Source organism: Trichomycterus rosablanca, chromosome 14, assembly GCF_030014385.1.
Source record: "Trichomycterus rosablanca isolate fTriRos1 chromosome 14, fTriRos1.hap1, whole genome shotgun sequence".
In the NCBI taxonomy this organism is placed as follows: domain Eukaryota; kingdom Metazoa; phylum Chordata; class Actinopteri; order Siluriformes; family Trichomycteridae; genus Trichomycterus; species Trichomycterus rosablanca.
Window position 1 is genome coordinate 9,942,206 of NC_086001.1, and position 20,338 is coordinate 9,962,543.

At 31.7% G+C, this 20,338-nt stretch overlaps 1 protein-coding gene across 4 annotated transcripts in view; it reads right to left on the reverse strand.

The window, feature by feature from the left end:
- The window catches only part of apold1b (apolipoprotein L domain containing 1b), a 76,073-nt gene that overhangs the window by 37,290 nt on the left and 18,445 nt on the right, over positions 1-20,338 (reverse strand). For all 4 annotated transcript variants that reach the window (XM_063008163.1, XM_063008164.1, XM_063008162.1 and 1 more), the window contains exons 4-5: positions 1,981-2,040; positions 1,785-1,832 (exon numbers count right to left, since the gene is read on the reverse strand). In XM_063008163.1, the coding sequence (XP_062864233.1) occupies positions 1,785-1,832; positions 1,981-2,040 (108 nt within the window). The remainder of the gene's footprint in view (positions 1-1,784; positions 1,833-1,980; positions 2,041-20,338) is intronic.

Genomic DNA, 20,338 nt, shown 5'->3' on the forward strand with positions numbered 1-20,338 from the left:
ACATAAGTGAGTACACCCCACAGTGAACATGTCCAAATTGTGCCCAAAGTGTCAATATTTTGTGCGACCACCATTATTATCCAGCACTGCCTTAACCCTCCTGGGCATGGAATTCACGAGAGCTGCACAGGTTGCTACTGGAATCCTCTTCCACTCCTCCATGATGACATCACGGAGCTGGTGGATGTTAGACACCTTGAACTCCTCCACCTTCCACTTGAGGATGCGCCACAGGTGCTCAATTGGGTTTAGTCCATCACCTTTACCTTCAGCTTCCTCAGCAAGGCAGTTGTCATCTTGGAGGTTGTGTTTGGGGTCGTTATCCTGTTGGAAAACTGCCATGAGGCCAAGTTTTCGAAGGGAGGGGATCATGCTCTGTTTCAGAATGTCACAGTACATGTTGGAATTCATGTTTCCCTCAATGAACCGCAGCTCCCCAGTGCTAGCAACACTCATGCAGCCCAAGACCATGATGCTACCACCACCATGCTTGACTGTAGGCAAGATACAGTTGTGTTGGTACTTCTCACCAGGGCGCCACCACACATGCTGGACACCATCTGAGCCAAACAAGTTTATCTTGGTCTCGTCAGACCACAGGGCATTCCAGTAATCCATGTTCTTGGACTGCTTGTCTTGAGCAAACTGTTTGCGGGCTTTCTTGTGCGTCAGCTTCCTTCTGGGATGACGACCATGCAGACCGAGTTGATGCAGTGTGCGGCATATGGTCTGAGCACTGACAGGCTGACCTCCCACATCTTCAACCTCTGCAGCAATGCTGGCAGCACTCATGTGTCTATTTTTTAAAGCCAACCTCTGGATATGACGCCGAACACGTGGACTCAACTTCTTTGGTCGACCCTGGCGAAGCCTGTTCCGAGTGGAACCTGTCCTGGAAAACCGCTGTATGACCTTGGCCACCATGCTGTAGCTCAGTTTCAGGGTGTTAGCAATTTTCTTATAGCCCAGGCCATCTTTGTGGAGAGCAACAATTCTATTTCTCACATCCTCAGAGAGTTCTTTGCCATGAGGTGCCATGTTGAATATCCAGTGGCCAGTATGAGAGAATTGTACCCAAAACACCAAATTTAACAGCCCTGCTCCCCATTTACACCTGGGACCTTGACACATGACACCAGGGAGGGACAACGACACATTTGGGCACAATTTGGACATGTTCACTGTGGGGTGTACTCACTTATGTTGCCAGCTATTTAGACATTAATGGCTGTGTGTTGAGTTATTTTCAGAAGACAGTAAATCTACACTGCTATACAAGCTGTACACTGACTACTCTAAGTTATATCCAAGTTTCATGTCTATAGTGTTGTCCCATGAAAAGATATAATGAAATATTTGCAGAAATGTGAGGGGTGTACTCACTTTTGTGATACACTGTAAATGAGCTGTTTATACAGAACATCCATAATGGGTTCTAACATACATATTATGCTAGATCAGACCTTTTTATGAGTAATTCATGCAGGCTTTTAAAATTTGACTTGCAACTATGACATTACATTACATAACTTTGCAACAGAACTGTTCTTATAATAATAATAATAATAATAATAATAATAATAATAATAATAATAATAAACTGCTAATGGTATCAAGCAACACCATGCAGGTACATCTTAACCTTAAATATGGATTAAAGCATAGACTTTTTCTTTTGTGCCTTGACATGCACATATTTAATGTATATACCAGGATTTTCAATGTCCCAAAACCTCCACAAGAACATTTAGAACAGCCACAAAAATATCAACAACTTATCTTACCTGCTTGCATTCATCTGTGTTTTGGGAGGAAATGACCTCGTTACAGCCCTATACAGAACAGTAATAGAAAGAGTGAGACTGAGAAGATCAGGTGCTGAAGTAAACAAACAATTAGTGCTGAGCACTGAAGACTAACTGGGTAGATTTTGCTGATGTATGTGTGTGTGTGTGTGTGTGTGTGTGTGTGTGTGTGTACCTGTGAGGAAGACCTGAATGGGTTTACTTTTTGAAGCAGCCCCATTACTACTCCAGGGTTCTGCAGGAACAGAGAACTTAAATGCATTATTATAAATTATTAGCACTTGTTTTATTTATTTATATTTGATTGCTTCCAGTCCATGAGAACCATCAACTGACATTTATAAAAAAATTTTTATTTGTGCTCTAATTAAACATTAAATTCAGCTATAAATAAGCATCTATATATACACCGATCAGCCATAACATCAAAACCACCTCCTTGTTTCTACACACACTGTCCATTTTATCGACTTTACTGACCATATAGAAGCACTTTGTAGTTCTACAATTACTGACTGTAGTTCATCTGTTTCTCTGCATACTTCGTTAGTCCCATTTCATGCTGTTCTTCAATGGTCAGGACCCCCACAGGACCACGGCAGAGTAAGTATTACTTGGGTGGTGGATCATTCTCAGCACTGCAGTGTCACTGACATGGTGGTGGTGTGTTAGTTTGTGTCGTGCTGGTATGAGTGGATCAGACACAGCAGCACTGCTGGAGTTTTTAAATACCTTACTGTCACTGCTGGACTGAGAATAATCCACCAACCAAAAATATCCAGCCAACAGTGCCCTGTAGGCAGCGTCCTGTGACCAGTGATGAAGGTTTAGAACACTGTAAAAAATCCTTGTTTGGTTATGTTCTGAGAATGTAAAAATAAATGTTGGCACAACATGAATTATGGAAATAGTTGGTCCAAAAACAAAAAATGTGTTGTGCTGTCAGCTGTAGTAGTTTTACTTTTCAACTTAAAATGTTAGGTTCAGTAAACGAGTACAACTGTTTTCACTCAACATTTAAACGCACGGTGTCTTGTGGCTTATTGCATTATTTTATATTAACGATGACATTTCAAACAAACAGTAAGTATCTTAACATCATTACATCTTATTCACGAACTGAAACTGAACTGAAAGCTGCACAGAGGACGTTTCCATCATTTTAATATGTTTTTAAACGTAACTCCACGTGCCACCACTACATCTTACCTTCCTGTGGGCCCAGGGGCTACGGCTGGTTGTGTATATATATATAGGTCTAGTAACGTTAAGCAGGTTACACAGATTCCCAAAATCCCTTGCTGTGCACTTACTGTGTATTGTGATTACATGTATTCTGATATTTCATTGTCTTTTAGTTATTTTTATATTTTACTTAACGAAAATATTGTCGTGTTTTTTCTTTCGCTATCGCGACACTTTACCGCTAGCATTAGCCACTTGCTACTGTAGAGGGTCGGCTCACCTAGCCGCTGTCCGGTGGGGATGTTACGGGTCTTTTGCTGTGCGGTGGTGGAGGTGTGGGAATAAAGGCACACGACAGGGTACAGTCACTTTTACTGTTTAGTCAGGACTTCAGTGAGGGTTACAGCACTTTAGACCGCCTAGTTCCAGAACCCGAACTTCAATGCTGGGACCATAAGGCAAGTCTCATGTACAAAACTAACTGCAGAACGTCCGAACACACGTGTATAAACCTGGTGCTGCATTCTGATTGGCTGAGCTGAATGTCACTCACATACTAGCTCTAACGTTCAGTTGCTTAACTGAAACCACCAATCAGAATTACAGCAGCTCGTTAGAGTTTATCTGGCCAATCAAGTCAGAAATATGAATAACGTGTAAAAGATTTACAAAATCATTGGTTTGTAAGCTTCCCCATTCTTATTAACCAAAATAACTAACAAAATAAATAAAAAATAAAACAGCCAATCCGGCGCCCTCAATTATTCGGGGCCCCTGGGCTGAAGCCCAGGTAAGCCCATGCATTAAATTGCCCCTGTAGACAGAGTATGTTAAGCTGTGATAAAACACTGTATCAAACTAGTGATAGAGTTACTGAATCTTTCCACCACTAGCTGTGTCTATTAAGGAATCGACTCTTACACTGTTAGCGAACCGACTCTTGGACCGTTACTCTGCATTTTACTAAAATATTTTGGAAGCCTGTTGAGTTACTGTATTGTAAATAACGTTAAAGCAACTGGATGCTGCTGTCAGATGCTTCTGCATCCACATACGTGTGTGAAACGGGGACTTCGCTTTTATAAATGTTGTTAACAAACCGTGGTGTATAGATATTTTCAGTTGTTGAAACGAGTGGAGAAATTCTAAACGCAGCACATTATGTTAGTAAAAAGCATTCATTAATTCATTTAATCTGAGTAAGCGTTGTTAATCTCAATACTTTAGTTTGATTTTTACGTGCTGACTGCAGTATAAAATGGTACTTGTAGTACGTCAGTCAAGCCAGCCTCCACTTCAAAATGCTCAGTCAAATCAGCCCCCATATTGTTTCTAAGGATGTGCGTATACTAAACATTACGGTAATATCGTCTGGTAAAACTGATAAAAAAAAAGTCGCACACACCAAAGGATATGGGTGATAACAGAACTTCTAGGAGCTGCTAACTGGGCTATTAAGCTGTTCGTGTTACAAACACATTAATGTTCCCTACATAGTGCACTAGATTGTGTATCAGATCGCGGATTTATGTTCCCTACATAGTGCACTAAAATTTGTGTATCAGATAGCGGATTTATGTTCCCTACATAGTGCACTAGATTGTGTATCAGATCATGGATTTATGTTCCCTACACAGTGCGCTAGATTGTATATCTACGGTGGCTGAGAAGTGCAAAACAAATTAACATTTTAGAAAACAAAATTACAAAAAACTAAAACAAAATTACAAAAAAACCAAAAACAAATTTACAAAAAACCAAAAACTAATTTGCAAGAGCTGAAACACTTTTACCAATGCCGAAACAAATTTACAAATGGCAGATGTGACGGAAAACGTAGGTAAAATACACAGGAAGTGCTTGTTGCTTACATGCTGTCAATCAAACTGTTTCTCAGGGGTGAAGTGAACGGAGTATGTGATGGTAACGCTAAAAAATGCTTTGTCTAGTTTGTGATAGTTTGTGAATAAATTTCAGTTATTTTAACTCTAAAAAATTCTCAAAACAATTTCACTTTATAATGATAGTAAACCATCTGTAGATTTCACTCAGTTAATATCAAGCAATTCTGATGTATCATTTTTAAATAAAGGCCTTTATATTGTCAAATTTCCATTATTTTAACTCTAGACTGTTATTAAAAAGAAATCACTAGTTTCCACAAAACAATTCCACTTCATAATGATAGTACACCATCTGTAGATGTCACTCAGTTAATATCAATAAATTCTGATGTATCATTTTTAAATAAAGCCTTTATATTGTCAAATTTCCATTATTTTAACTCTATTGTTATTAAAAAAAATTCTCTAGTTTCCACTAAAGAATTCCACTTCATAATGATAGTACACAATCTGTAGATGTCACTCAGTTAATATCAAGCAATTCTGATGTATCCTTTTTAAATAAAGGCCTTTATATTGTCAAATTTCCATTATTTTACCTCTAGATTGTTATTAAAAAAAAAATTCTCTAGTTTCCACGAAAAAATTCCACTTCATAATGATAGTACACCATCTGTAGATGTCACTCAGATAATATCAAACAATTCTGATGTGTCATTTGTTAATAAAGGCCATTATATTGTCAAATTTCAATTATGTTAACTCTAGACTGTTATTAAAAAGAATTGTCAACACAATTCCACTTCAAAATGATAGTAAGCAATCTGTAGATGTCACTCAATTAATATCAAGCAATTCTGATGTATCATTTTTAAATAAAGGCCTTTATAATGTCAAATTTCAATTATGTTAACTCGACTGTTATTAAAAATTATTCTCAACACAATTCCACTTCAAAATGATAGTACACCATCTGTAGATGTCACTCAGTTAATATCAAGCAATTCTGATGTGTTATATTTAAATAAAGGCCTTTATATTGTCAAATTTCAATTATTTTCACACTAGACTGTTATTAAAAATAATTCTCTAGTTTCCACAAAACAATTCCACTTCATAATGATAGTACACAATCTGTTGATGTCACTCAGTTAATATCAAGCAATTCTGATGTATCATTATTAAATAAAGGCCTTTATAATGTCAAATTTCAATTATGTTAACTCGACTGTTATTAAAAATAATTCTCAACACAATTCCACTTCAAAATGATAGTACACCATCTGTAGATGTCACTCAGTTAATATCAAGCAATTCTGATGTATCATTTTTAAATAAAGGCCTTTATAATGTCAAATTTCAATTATGTTAACTCTAGACTGTTATTAAAAATAATTCTCAACACAATTCCACTTCAAAATGATAGTACACCATCTGTAGATGTTACTCAGTTAATATCAAGCAATTCTGATGTATCATTTTTAAATAAAGGCCTTTATAATGTCAAATTTCAATTATGTTAACTCTAGACTGTTATTAAAAATAATTCTCAACACAATTCCACTTCAAAATGATAGTACACCATCTGTAGATGTTACTCAGTTAATATCAAGCAATTCTGATGTATCATTTTTAAATAAAGGCCTTTATAATGTCAAATTTCAATTATGTTAACTCTAGACTGTTATTAAAAAGAATTCTCAACACAATTCAACTTCAAAATGATAGTACACAATCTGTAGATGTCACTCAGTTAATATCAAGCAATTCTGATGTTTTATATTTAAATAAAGGCCTTTATATTGTCAAATTTCTATTATTTTAACACTAGACTTACTAAAAAGAATTCTCTAGTTTCCACAAAACAATTCCACTTCATAATGATAGTACACCATCTGTAGATGTCACTCAGTTAATATCAAGCAATTCTGATGTGTTATATTTAAATAAAGGCCTTTATATTGTCAAATTTCCATTATTTTAACTCTAGACTGTTATTAAAAATAATTCTCTAGTTTCCACAAAACAATTCCACTTCATAATGATAGTACACCATCTTTAGATGTCACTCAGTTAATATCAAGCAATTCTGATGTATCATTTTTAAATAAAGGCCTTTATAATGTCAAATTTCCATTATTTTAACTCTAGACTGTTATTAAAAATAATTCTCAACACAATTCCACTTCAAAATGATAGTACACCATCTGTAGATGTTACTCAGTTAATATCAAGCAATTCTGATGTTTTATTTTTAAACAAAGGCCTTTATATTATCACATTTACATTATTTTAACTCTAGACTGTTATTAAAAAGAAATCACTAGTTTCCACAAAACAATTCCACTTCATAATGATAGTACACCATCTGTAGATGTCACTCAGTTAATATCAATAAATTCTGATGTATCATTTTTAAATAAAGCCTTTATATTGTCAAATTTCCATTATTTTAACTCTATTGTTATTAAAAAAAATTCTCCAGTTTCCACAAAACAATTCCACTTCATAATGATAGTACACCATCTGTAAATGTTACTCAGTTAATATCAAGCAATTCTGATGTATCATTTTAAAATAAAAGCCTTTATATTGTCAAATTTCCATTATTTCAAATCCAGACTGTTATTAAAAAGAATTATCTAGTTTCCACTAAAGAATTCCACTTCATAATGATAGTACACAATCTGTAGATGTCACTCAGTTAATATCAAGCAATTCTGATGTATCCTTTTTAAATAAAGGCCTTTATATTGTCAAATTTCCATTATTTTACCTCTAGATTGTTATTAAAAAAAAATTCTCTAGTGTCCACGAAAAAATTCCACTTCATAATGATAGTACACCATCTGTAGATGTCACTCAGATAATATCAAACAATTCTGATGTGTCATTTGTTAATAAAGGCCATTATATTGTCAAATTTCAATTATGTTAACTCTAGACTGTTATTAAAAAGAATTGTCAACACAATTCCACTTCAAAATGATAGTAAGCAATCTGTAGATGTCACTCAATTAATATCAAGCAATTCTGATGTATCATTTTTAAATAAAGGCCTTTATAATGTCAAATTTCCATTATTTTAACTCTAGACTGTTATTAAAAAGAATTCTCTAGTTTCCACAAAACAATTCCACTTCATAATGATAGTACACCATCTGTAGATGTCACTCAGTAAATATCAAGCAATTCTGATGTATCATTTTTAAACAAAGGCCTTTATATTATCACATTTACATTATTTTAACTCTAGGGTTAGGGTTAAGGTTAGGGTTAGACTGTTATTAAAATAAATTATCTAGTTTCCACTAAAGAATTCTACTTCATGATGATAGTACACCATCTGTAGACGTCACTCAGTTAATATCAAGCAATTCTGATGTATCATTTTTAAATAAAGGCCTTTATATTGTCAAATGTCCATTATGTTAACTCGACTGTTATTAAAAATTATTCTCAACACAATTCCACTTCAAAATGATAGTACACCATCTGTAGATGTCACTCAGTTAATATTAAGCAATTCTGATGTGTTATATTTAAATAAAGGCCTTTATATTGTCAAATTTCCATTATTTTAACTCTAGACTGTTATTAAAAATAATTCTCTAGTTTCCACAAAACAATTCCACTTCATAATGATAGTACACAATCTGTTGATGTCACTCAGTTAATATCAAGCAATTCTGATGTATCATTATTAAATAAAGGCCTTTATAATGTCAAATTTCAATTATGTTAACTCGACTGTTATTAAAAATAATTCTCAACACAATTCCACTTCAAAATGATAGTACACCATCTGTAGATGTTACTCAGTTAATATCAAGCAATTCTGATGTATCATTTTTAAATAAAGGCCTTTATAATGTCAAATTTCAATTATGTTAACTCGACTGTTATTAAAAATAATTCTCAACACAATTCCACTTCAAAATGATAGTACACCATCTGTAGATGTCACTCAGTTAATATCAAGCAATTCTGATGTATCATTTTTAAATAAAGGCCTGTATAATGTCAAATTTCAATTATGTTAACTCTAGACTGTTATTAAAAATAATTCTCAACACAATTCCACTTCAAAATGATAGTACACCATCTGTAGATGTTACTCAGTTAATATCAAGCAATTCTGATGTATAATTTTTAAATAAAGGCCTTTATAATGTCAAATTTCAATTATGCTAACTCTAGACTGTTATTAAAAAGAATTCTCAACACAATTCAACTTCAAAATGATAGTACACAATCTGTAGATGTCACTCAGTTAATATCAAGCAATTCTGATGTTTTATATTTAAATAAAGGACTTTACATTGTCAAATTTCTATTATTTTAACACTAGACTTACTAAAAATAATTCTCTAGTTTCCACAAAACAATTCCACTTCATAATGATAGTACACCATCTGTAGATGTCACTCAGTAAATATCAAGCAATTCTGATGTATCATTTTTAAACAAAGGCCTTTATATTATCACATTTACATTATTTTAACTCTAGGGTTAGGGTTAAGGTTAGGGTTAGACTGTTATTAAAATAAATTATCTAGTTTCCACTAAAGAATTCTACTTCATGATGATAGTACACCATCTGTAGACGTCACTCAGTTAATATCAAGCAATTCTGATGTATCATTTTTAAATAAAGGCCTTTATATTGTCAAATGTCCATTATTTTAAATCTAGATTGTTATTAAAAAGAATTCTCTAGTTTCCACAAAACAATTCCACTTCATAATGATAGTACACCATCTGTAGATGTCACTCAGATAATTTCAAGCAATTCTGATGTGTCATTTGTTAATAAAGGCCTTCATATTGTCAAATTTCAATTATGTTAACTCTAGACTGGTATTAAAAAGAATTGTCAACACAATTCCACTTCAAAATGATAGTAAGCAATCTGTAGATGTCACTCAATTAATATCAAGCAATTCTGATGTATCATTTTTAAATAAAGGCCTTTATAATGTCAAATTTCAATTATGTTAACTCGACTGTTATTAAAAATAATTCTCAACACAATTCCACTTCAAAATGATAGTACACCATCTGTAGATGTTACTCAGTTAATATCAAGCAATTCTGATATGTCATTTTTAAATAAAGGCCTTTATATTGTCAAATGTCCATTATTTTAAATCTAGATTGTTATTAAAAAGAATTCTCTAGTTTCCACAAAACAATTCCACTTCATAATGATAGTACACCATCTGTAGATGTCACTCAGATAATTTCAAGCAATTCTGATGTGTCATTTGTTAATAAAGGCCTTCATATTGTCAAATTTCAATTATGTTAACTCTAGACTGGTATTAAAAAGAATTGTCAACACAATTCCACTTCAAAATGATAGTAAGCAATCTGTAGATGTCACTCAATTAATATCAAGCAATTCTGATGTATCATTTTTAAATTAAGGCCTTTATAATGTCAAATTTCAATTATGTTAACTCGACTGTTATTAAAAATAATTCTCAACACAATTCCACTTCAAAATGATAGTACACCATCTGTAGATGTCACTCAGTTAATATCAAGCAATTCTGATGTGTTATATTTAAATAAAGGCCTTTATATTGTCAAATTTCCATTATTTTAACTCTAGACTGTTATTAAAAATAATTCTCTAGTTTCCACAAAACAATTCCACTTCATAATGATAGTACACCATCTGTAGATGTCACTTAGTTAATATCAAGCAATTCTGATGTGTTATATTTAAATAAAGGCCTTTATATTGTCAAATTTCCATTATTTTAACTCTAGACTGTTATTAAAAAGAATTCTCTAGTTTCCACAAAACAATTCCACTTCATAATGATAGTACACCATCTGTAGATGTCACTCAGTAAATATCAAGCAATTCTGATGTATCATTTTTAAACAAAGGCCTTTATATTATCACATTTACATTATTTTAACTCTAGGGTTAGGGTTAAGGTTAGGGTTAGACTGTTATTAAAATAAATTATCTAGTTTCCACTAAAGAATTCTACTTCATGATGATAGTACACCATCTGTAGACGTCACTCAGTTAATATCAAGCAATTCTGATGTATCATTTTTAAATAAAGGCCTTTATATTATCACATTTACATTATTTTAACTCTAGGGTTAGGGTTAAGGTTAGGGTTAGACTGTTATTAAAATAAATTATCTAGTTTCCACTAAAGAATTCCACTTCATAATGATAGTACACCATCTGTAGATGTCACTCAGATAATATCAAGCAATTCTGATGTGTCATTTGTTAATAAAGGCCTTCATATTGTCAAATTTCAATTATGTTAACTCTAGACTGGTATTAAAAAGAATTGTCAACACAATTCCACTTCAAAATGATAGTAAGCAATCTGTAGATGTCACTCAATTAATATCAAGCAATTCTGATGTATCATTTTTAAATAAAGGCCTTTATAATGTCAAATTTCAATTATGTTAACTCGACTGTTATTAAAAATAATTCTCAACACAATTCCACTTTAAAATTATAGTACACCATCTGTAGATGTCACTCAGTTAATATCAAGCAATTCTGATGTGTTATATTTAAATAAAGGCCTTTATATTGTCAAATTTCCATTATTTTAACTCTAGACTGTTATTAAAAATAATTCTCTAGTTTCCACAAAACAATTCCACTTCATAATGATAGTACACCATCTGTAGATGTCACTTAGTTAATATCAAGCAATTCTGATGTGTTATATTTAAATAAAGGCCTTTATATTGTCAAATTTCCATTATTTTAACTCTAGACTGTTATTAAAAAGAATTCTCTAGTTTCCACAAAACAATTCCACTTCATAATGATAGTACACCATCTGTAGATGTCACTCAGATAATATCAAGCAATTCTGATGTGTCATTTGTTAATAAAGGCCTTTATATTGTCAAATTTCAATTATGTTAACTCTAGACTGGTATTAAAAAGAATTGTCAACACAATTCCACTTCAAAATGATAGTAAGCAATCTGTAGATGTCACTCAATTAATATCAAGCAATTCTGATGTATCATTTTTAAATAAAGGCCTTTATAATGTCAAATTTCAATTATGTTAACTCGACTGTTATTAAAAATTATTCTCAACACAATTCCACTTCAAAATGATAGTACACCATCTGTAGATGTCACTCAGTTAATATCAAGCAATTCTGATGTGTTATATTTAAATAAAGGCCTTTATATTGTCAAATTTCCATTATTTTAACTCTAGACTGTTATTAAAAATAATTCTCTAGTTTCCACAAAACAATTCCACTTCATAATGATAGTACACCATCTGTAGATGTCACTCAGTTAATATCAAGCAATTCTGATGTATCATTTTTAAATAAAGGCCTTTATAATGTCAAATTTCCATTATTTTAACTCTAGACTGTTATTAAAAATAATTCTCAACACAATTCCACTTCAAAATGATAGTACACCATCTGTAGATGTTACTCAGTTAATATCAAGCAATTCTGATGTATCATTTTTAAATAAAGGCCTTTATAATTTCAAATTTCAATTATGTTAACTCGAATGTTATTAAAAATAATTCTCAACACAATTCCACTTCAAAATGATAGTACACCATCTGTAGATGTCACTCAGTTAATATCAAGCAATTCTGATGTGTTATATTTAAATAAAGGCCTTTATATTGTCAAATTTCAATTATGTTAACTCTTGACTGTTATTAAAAATAATTCTCAACACAATTCCACTTCAAAATGATAGTACACCATCTGTAGATGTTACTCAGTTAATATCAAGCAATTCTGATGTTTTATTTTTAAACAAAGGCCTTTATATTATCACATTTACATTATTTTAACTCGAGGGTTAGGGTTAAGGTTAGGGTTAGACTGTTATTAAAATAAATTATCTAGTTTCCACTAAAGAATTCTACTTTATAATGATAGTACACCATCTGTAGATGTCACTCAGTTAATATCAAGCAATTCTGATGTATCATTTTTAAATAAAGGCCTTTATATTGTCAAATTTCCATTATTTTAACTCTAGACTGTTATTAAAAAGAATTCTCTAGTTTCCACAAAACAATTCCACTTCAAAATGATAGTACACAATCTGTAGATGTCACTCAGTTAATATCAAGCAATTCTGATGTGTTATATTTAAATAAAGGCCTTTATATTGTCAAATTTCAATTATTTTAACACTAGACTGTTACTAAAAAGAATTCTCTAGTTTCCACAAAACAATTCCACTTCATAATGATAGTACACCATCTGTAGATGTCACTCAGTTAATATCAAGCAATTCTGATGTATAATTTTTAAATAAAGGCCTTTATAATGTCAAATTTCAATTATTTTAACTCTAGACTGTTATTAAAAAGAAATCACTAGTTTCCACAAAACAATTCCACTTCATAATGATAGTACACCATCTGTAAATGTTACTCAGTTAATATCAAGCAATTCTGATGTATCATTTTAAAATAAAAGCCTTTATATTGTCAAATTTCCATTATATAAAATCCAGACTGTTATTGAAAAGAATTATCTAGTTTCCACTAAAGAATTCAACTTCATAATGATAGTACACAATCTGTAGATGTCACTCAGTTAATATCAAGCAACTCTGATGTATCATTTTTAAATAAAAGCCTTTATATTGTCAGATTTCAATTATTTAAAATCCAGACTGTTATTAAAAAGAATTCTCTAGTTTCCACAAAAAAATTCCACTTCATAATGACAGAACACCATCTGTAGATGTCACTCAGTTAATATCAAGCAATTCTGATGTATCCTTTTTAAATAAAGGCCTTTATATTGTCAAATTTCCATTATTTTACCTCTAGATTGTTATTAAAAAAAATTCTCTAGTTTCCACGAAAAAATTCCACTTCATAATGATAGTACACAATCTGTAGATGTCACTCAGATAATATCAAGCAATTCTGATGTGTCATTTGTTAATAAAGGCCTTTATAATGTCAAATTTCAATTATTTTAACACTAGACTGTTACTAAAAATAATTCTCTAGTTTCCACAAAACAATTCCACTTCATAATGATAGTACACCATCTGTAGATGTCACTCAGTAAATATCAAGCAATTCTGATGTATCATTTTTAAACAAAGGCCTTTATATTATCACATTTACATTATTTTAACTCTAGGGTTAGGGTTAAGGTTAGGGTTAGACTGTTATTAAAATAAATTATCTAGTTTCCACTAAAGAATTCTACTTCATAATGATAGTACACCATCTGTAGATGTCACTCAGTTAATATCAAGCAATTCTGATGTATCATTTTTAAATAAAGGCCTTTATATTGTCAAATGTCCATTATTTTAACTCTAGATTGTTATTAAAAAGAATTCTCTAGTTTCCACAAAACAATTCCACTTCATAATGATAGTACACCATCTGTAGATGTCACTCAGTTAATATAAAGCAATTCTGAAATATCATTTTTAAATAAAGGCCTTAATATTGTCAAATTTCAATTATTTTAACTCTAGACTGTTATTAAAAAGAATTCTCTAGTTTCCACAAAACAATTCCACTTCATAATTATAGTACACCATCTGTAGATGTCACTCAGTTAATATTAAGCAATTCTGATGTGTCATTTTTAAATAAAGGCCTTTATATTGTCAAATATCAAATATTTTAACTCTAGACTATTATTAAAAAGAATTCTCAACACAATTCCAAATCAAAATGATAGTACACAATCTGTAGATGTCACTCAGTTAATATCAAGCAATTCTGATGTATCATTTTTAAATAAAAGCCTTTATATTGTCAAATTTCCTTTATTTTAACTCTAGACTGTCATTAAAAAGAATTCTCTTGTTTCCACGAAACAATTCCACTTCATAATAATAGTACACCACCTGTAGATGTCACTCAGTTAATATCAAGCAATTCTGATGTATCATTTTTAAATAAAGGCCTTTATATTGTCAAATTTCAATTATTTTAACTCTAGACTGTTATTAAAAAAAATTCTCTAGTTTCAACAAAACAATTCTACTTCATAATGATAGTACACAATCTGTTGATGTCACTCAGTTAATATCAAGCAATTCTGATGTGTCATTTTTAAATAAAGGCCTTTATATTGTCAAATTTCCATTATTTTAAATCTAGACAGTTATTAAAAAAAAATTCTCAACACAATTCCACTTCAAAATGATAGTACACAATCTGTAGAAGTCACTCAGTTAATATCAGGCAATTCTGATGTGTTATATTTAAATAAAGGCCTTTTTATTGTCAAATTTCCATTATTTTAACTCTAGACTGTTATTAAAAGAATTCTCTAGTTTCCACAAAACAATTCCACTTCATAATGATAGTACACCATCTGTAGATGTCACTCAGTTAATATCAAGCAATTCTGATGTGTCATTTTTAAATAAAGGCCTTTATATTGTCAAATATCAAATATTTTAACTCTAGACTGTTATTAAAAAGAATTCTCAACACAATTCCAGTTCATAATGATAGTACACCATCTGTAGACGTCACTCAGTTAATATCAAGCAATTCTGATGAATCATTTTTAAATAAAGGCCTTTATATTGTCAAATTTCCATTATTTTAAATCTAGACTGTTATTAAAAAAAATTCTCAACACAATTCCACTTCAAAATGATAGTACACAATCTGTAGATGTCACTCAGTAAATAACAAGCAATTCTGATGTATCATTTTTAAATAAAAGTCATTATATTGTCACATTTCCATTATTTTAACTCTAGACTGTTATTAAAAAGAATTCTGTAGGTTCCACAAAACAATTTGACTTTATAATGATAGTACACCATCTGTAGATGTAACTCAGTTAATATCAAGCAATTCTGGTGTATCATTTTTAAATGAAGGCCTTTACATTGTCAAAGTTCCATTATTTTAACTCTAGATTGTTATTAAAAAGAATTCTCTAGTTTCCACAAAACAATTCCACTTCATAATGATAGTACACCATCTGTAGATGTCACTCAGTAAATATCAAGCAATTCTGATGTATCATATTTAAATAAAGGCTTTTATATTCTCACATTTCCATTATTTTAACTCTAGAATGTTATTAAAAAGAAATCTATAGTTTCCACAAAACAATTCCACTTCATAATGATAGTACACAATCTGTAGATGTCACTCAGTTAATATCAAGCAATTCTAATGTATCATTTTTAAACAAAGGCCTTTATATTATCACATTTCAATTATTTTAACTCTAGGGTTAGGGTTAAGGTTAGACTGTTATTAAAAATAATTCTCTAGTTTCCACAAAAGAATTCTACTTCATAATGATAGTACACCATAATGTGTTATTTTTAAATAAAGGCCTTTATATTGTCAAATTTTAGTTATTTTAACTCTAGACTGTTATTAAAAATAATTCTCTAGTTTCCACAAAACAATTCCACTTCATAATGATAGTACACCATCTGTAGATGTCACTCAGTTAATATCAAGCAATTCTGATGTATCATTTTTAAATAAAGGCCTTTATATTGTCAAATTTCCATTATTTTAACTCGACTGTTATTAAAAAGAATTCTCTAGTTTCCACAAAACAATTCCACTTCATAATGATAGTACACCATCTGTAGATGTCACTCAGTTAATATCAAGCAATTCTGATGTATAATTTTTAAATAAAGGCCTTCATATTGTCAAATTTCAGTTATTTTAACTCTAGACTGTTATTAAAAAGAATTATCAAAACAATTCCACTTCATAATGATAGTACGCCATCTGTAGATGTCACTCAGTTAATATCAAGTAATTCTGATGTATCATTTTTAAATAAAGGCTTTTATATTGTCACATTTCCATTATTTTAACTCTAGAATGTTATTAAAAAGAATTCTCTAGTTTTCACAAAACAATTCCACTTCATAATGATAGTACACCATCTGTAGATGTCACTCAGTAAATATCAAGCAATTCTGATGTACAGTGGGGTCAAAAAGTATTTAGTCAGCCACTGATTGTGCAAGTTCTCCTACTTAGAAAGATGAGAGAGGTCTGTAATTTTCATCATAGGTACACTTCAACTATGAGAGAAAAAATGAGAAATAAAAATCCAGGAAATCACATTGTAGGATTTTTAAAGAATTTATTTGTAAATGATGGTGGAAAATAAGTATTTGGTCACCCACAAACGCGAAAGATTTCTGGCTCTCACAGACCTGTAACTTCTTCTTTAAGAAGCTCTTCTGTCCTCCACTCGTTACCTGTATTAATGGCACCTGTTTGACATCGTTATCTGTATAAAAGACACCTGTCCACAGCCTCAAACAGTCAGACTCCAAACTCAACCATGGCCAAGACCAAAGAGCTGTCGAAGGACACCAGGAAGAAAATTGTAGACCTGCACCAGGCTGGGAAGAGTGAATCTACAATAGGCAAGCAGGTTGGTGTGAATAAATCAACTGTGGGAGCAACTGTAAGAAAATGGAAGACATACAAGACCATTGATAATCTCCCTTGGGGTCAAGATCTCATCCCGTGGGGTCAAAATGATCATGAGAACAGTGAGCAAAAATCCCAGAACTACACGGAGGGACCTGATGAATGACCTGCAGAGAGCTGGGACCAAAGTACCAAGGCTACCATCAGTAACACACTACGTCGAGAGGGACTCAAATCCTGCAGTGCCAGGCGTGTCCCCCTGCTTAAGCCAGTACATGTCCAGGCCCGTCTGAAGTTTGCCAGAGAGCTTATGGATGATCCAGAAGAGGATTGGGAGAATATCATGTGGTCAGATGAAACCAAAATGGAACATTTTGGTAAAAACTCAACTCGTCGTGTTTGAAGGAAGAAGAATGCTGAGTAAACACCATACCTACTGTGAAGCATGGGGGTGGAAATATCATGCTTTGGGGCTGTTTTTCTGCAAAGGGGACAGGACGACTGATCCGTGTTAAGGGAAAAATGAACGGGACCATGTATCGTGAGATTTTAAGCCAAAACCTCCTTCCATCAGTGAGAGCATTGAAGATGGAATGTGGCTGGGTCTTCCAGCATGACAATGATCCCAAACACACCGCTCGATCAATGAAGGAGTGGCTCCGTAAAAAGCATTTCAAGGTCCTGGAGTGGCCTAGCCAGTCTCCAGACCTCAACCCCATAGAAAATTTGTGGAGTCCGTGTTGCCTAGCGACAGCCCCAAAACATCACTGCTCTAGAGGAGATCTGCATGGAGGAATGGGCCAAAATACCAGCTACAGTGTGTGCAAACCTGGTGAAGACTTACAGGAAACGTTTGACCTCTGTCATTGCCAACAAAGGTCATGTTGCAAAGTATTGAGTTGAACTTTTGTTATTGACCAAATACTTATTTTTCACCATAATTTACAAATAAATTCTTTAAAAATCCTACAATGTGATTTCCTGGATTTTTTTTTTCTCATTTTGTCTCTCATAGTTGAAGTGTACCTATGATGAAAATTACAGACCTCTCTCATCTTTCTAAGTAGGAGAACCTGCACAATCAGTGGCTGACTAAATACTTTTTGGCCCCACTGTATCATTTTTAAACAAAGGCCTTTATATTATCACATTTCCATTATTTTAACTTTAGGGTTAGGGTTAGGGTTAGACTGTTATTAAAAATAATTCTCTAGTTTCCACAAAATAATTCTACTTCATAATGATAGTACACCATGATGTGTTATTTTTAAATAAAGGCCTTTATATTGTAAAATTTCCATTATTTTAACTCTAGACTGTTATTAAAAAGAATTCTCAAAACAATTCCACTTCATAATGATAGTACGCCATCTGTAGATGTCACTCAATTAATATCAAGTAATTCTGATGTATCATTTTTAAATAAAGACCTTTATATTGTCAAATTTCCATTATTTCAACTCTAGACTGTTTTTAAAAAGAATTCTCTAGTTTCCACAAAACAATTCCACTTCATAATGATAGTACACCATCTGTAGATGTCACACAGTTAATATCAAGCAATTCTGATGTATCATTTTTAAATAAAGGCCTTCATATTGTCAAATTTCAGTTATTTTAACTCTAGACTGTTATTAAAAAGAATTCTCAAAACGATTCTACTTCATAATGATAGTACACCATCTGTAGACGTCGCTCAGTTAATATCAAGCAATTCAGATATATCATTTTTAAATAAAGGCCTTAATATTGTAAAATTTCAATTATTTTAACTCTAGACTGTTATTAAAAAGAATTCTCTAATTTCCACAGAACAATTCAGCATCATAATAATAGAACACAATCTGCAGATGTCACTCAGCTAATATTAAGCAATTCTGATGTATCATTTTTAAAGAAAAAGGCCTTCATATTATGTTATTAAGAAGAATTCTCAAAACAATTCCACTTCATAATGATAGTACACCATCTGTAGATGTCACTCAGTTAATATCAAGCAATTCTGATGTATCATTTTTAAATAAAGGCCTTTATATTGTCAAATTTCCATTATTTTAACTCTAGACTGTTATTAAAAAGAATTCTTAAAACAATTCCACTTCATAATGATAGTACACCATCTGTAGATGTCACTCAGTTAATATCAAGCAATTCTGATGTATCATTTTTAAATAAAGGCCTTTATATTGTCAAATTTCCATTATTTTAACTCTAGACTGTTATTAAAAAGAATTCTTAAAACAATTCCACTTCATAATGATAGTACACCATCTGTAGATGTCACTCAGTTAATATAAAGCAATTCTGAAATATCATTTTTAAATAAAGGCCTTAATATTGTCAAATTTCAATTATTTTAACTCTAGACTGTTATTAAAAAGAATTCTCTAGTTTCCACAAAACAATTCCACTTCATAATGATAGTACACCATCTGTAGATGTAACTCAGTTAATATCAAGCAATTCTGATGTATCATTTTTAAATAAAGGCCTTTATATTGTCAAATTTCCATTATTTTAACTCTAGACTGTTATTAAAAAGAATTCTCAACACAATTCCAGTTCAAAATGATAGTACACAATCTGTAGATGTCACTCAGTTAATATCAAGCAATTCTGATGTATCATTTTTAAATAAAGGCCTTTATATTGTCAAATTTCCATTATTTTAACTCTAGACTGTTATTAAAAATAATTCTCTAGTTTCAACAAAACAATTCCACTTCAAAATGATAGTACACAATCTGTTGATGTCACTCAGTTAATATCAAGCAATTCTGATGTGTCATTTTTAAATAAAGGCCTTTATATTGTCAAATTTCCATTATTTTAAATCTAGAAAGTTATTAAAAAAAAATTCTCAACACAATTCCACTTCAAAATGATAGTACACAATCTGTAGAAGTCACTCAGTTAATATCAAGCAATTCTGATGTGTTATATTTAAATAAAGGCCTTTTTATTGTCAAATTTCCATTATTTTAACTCTAGACTGTTATTAAAAGAATTCTCTAGTTTCCACAAAACAATTCCACTTCATAATGATAGTACACCATCTGTAGATGTCACTCAGTTAATATCAAGTAATTCTG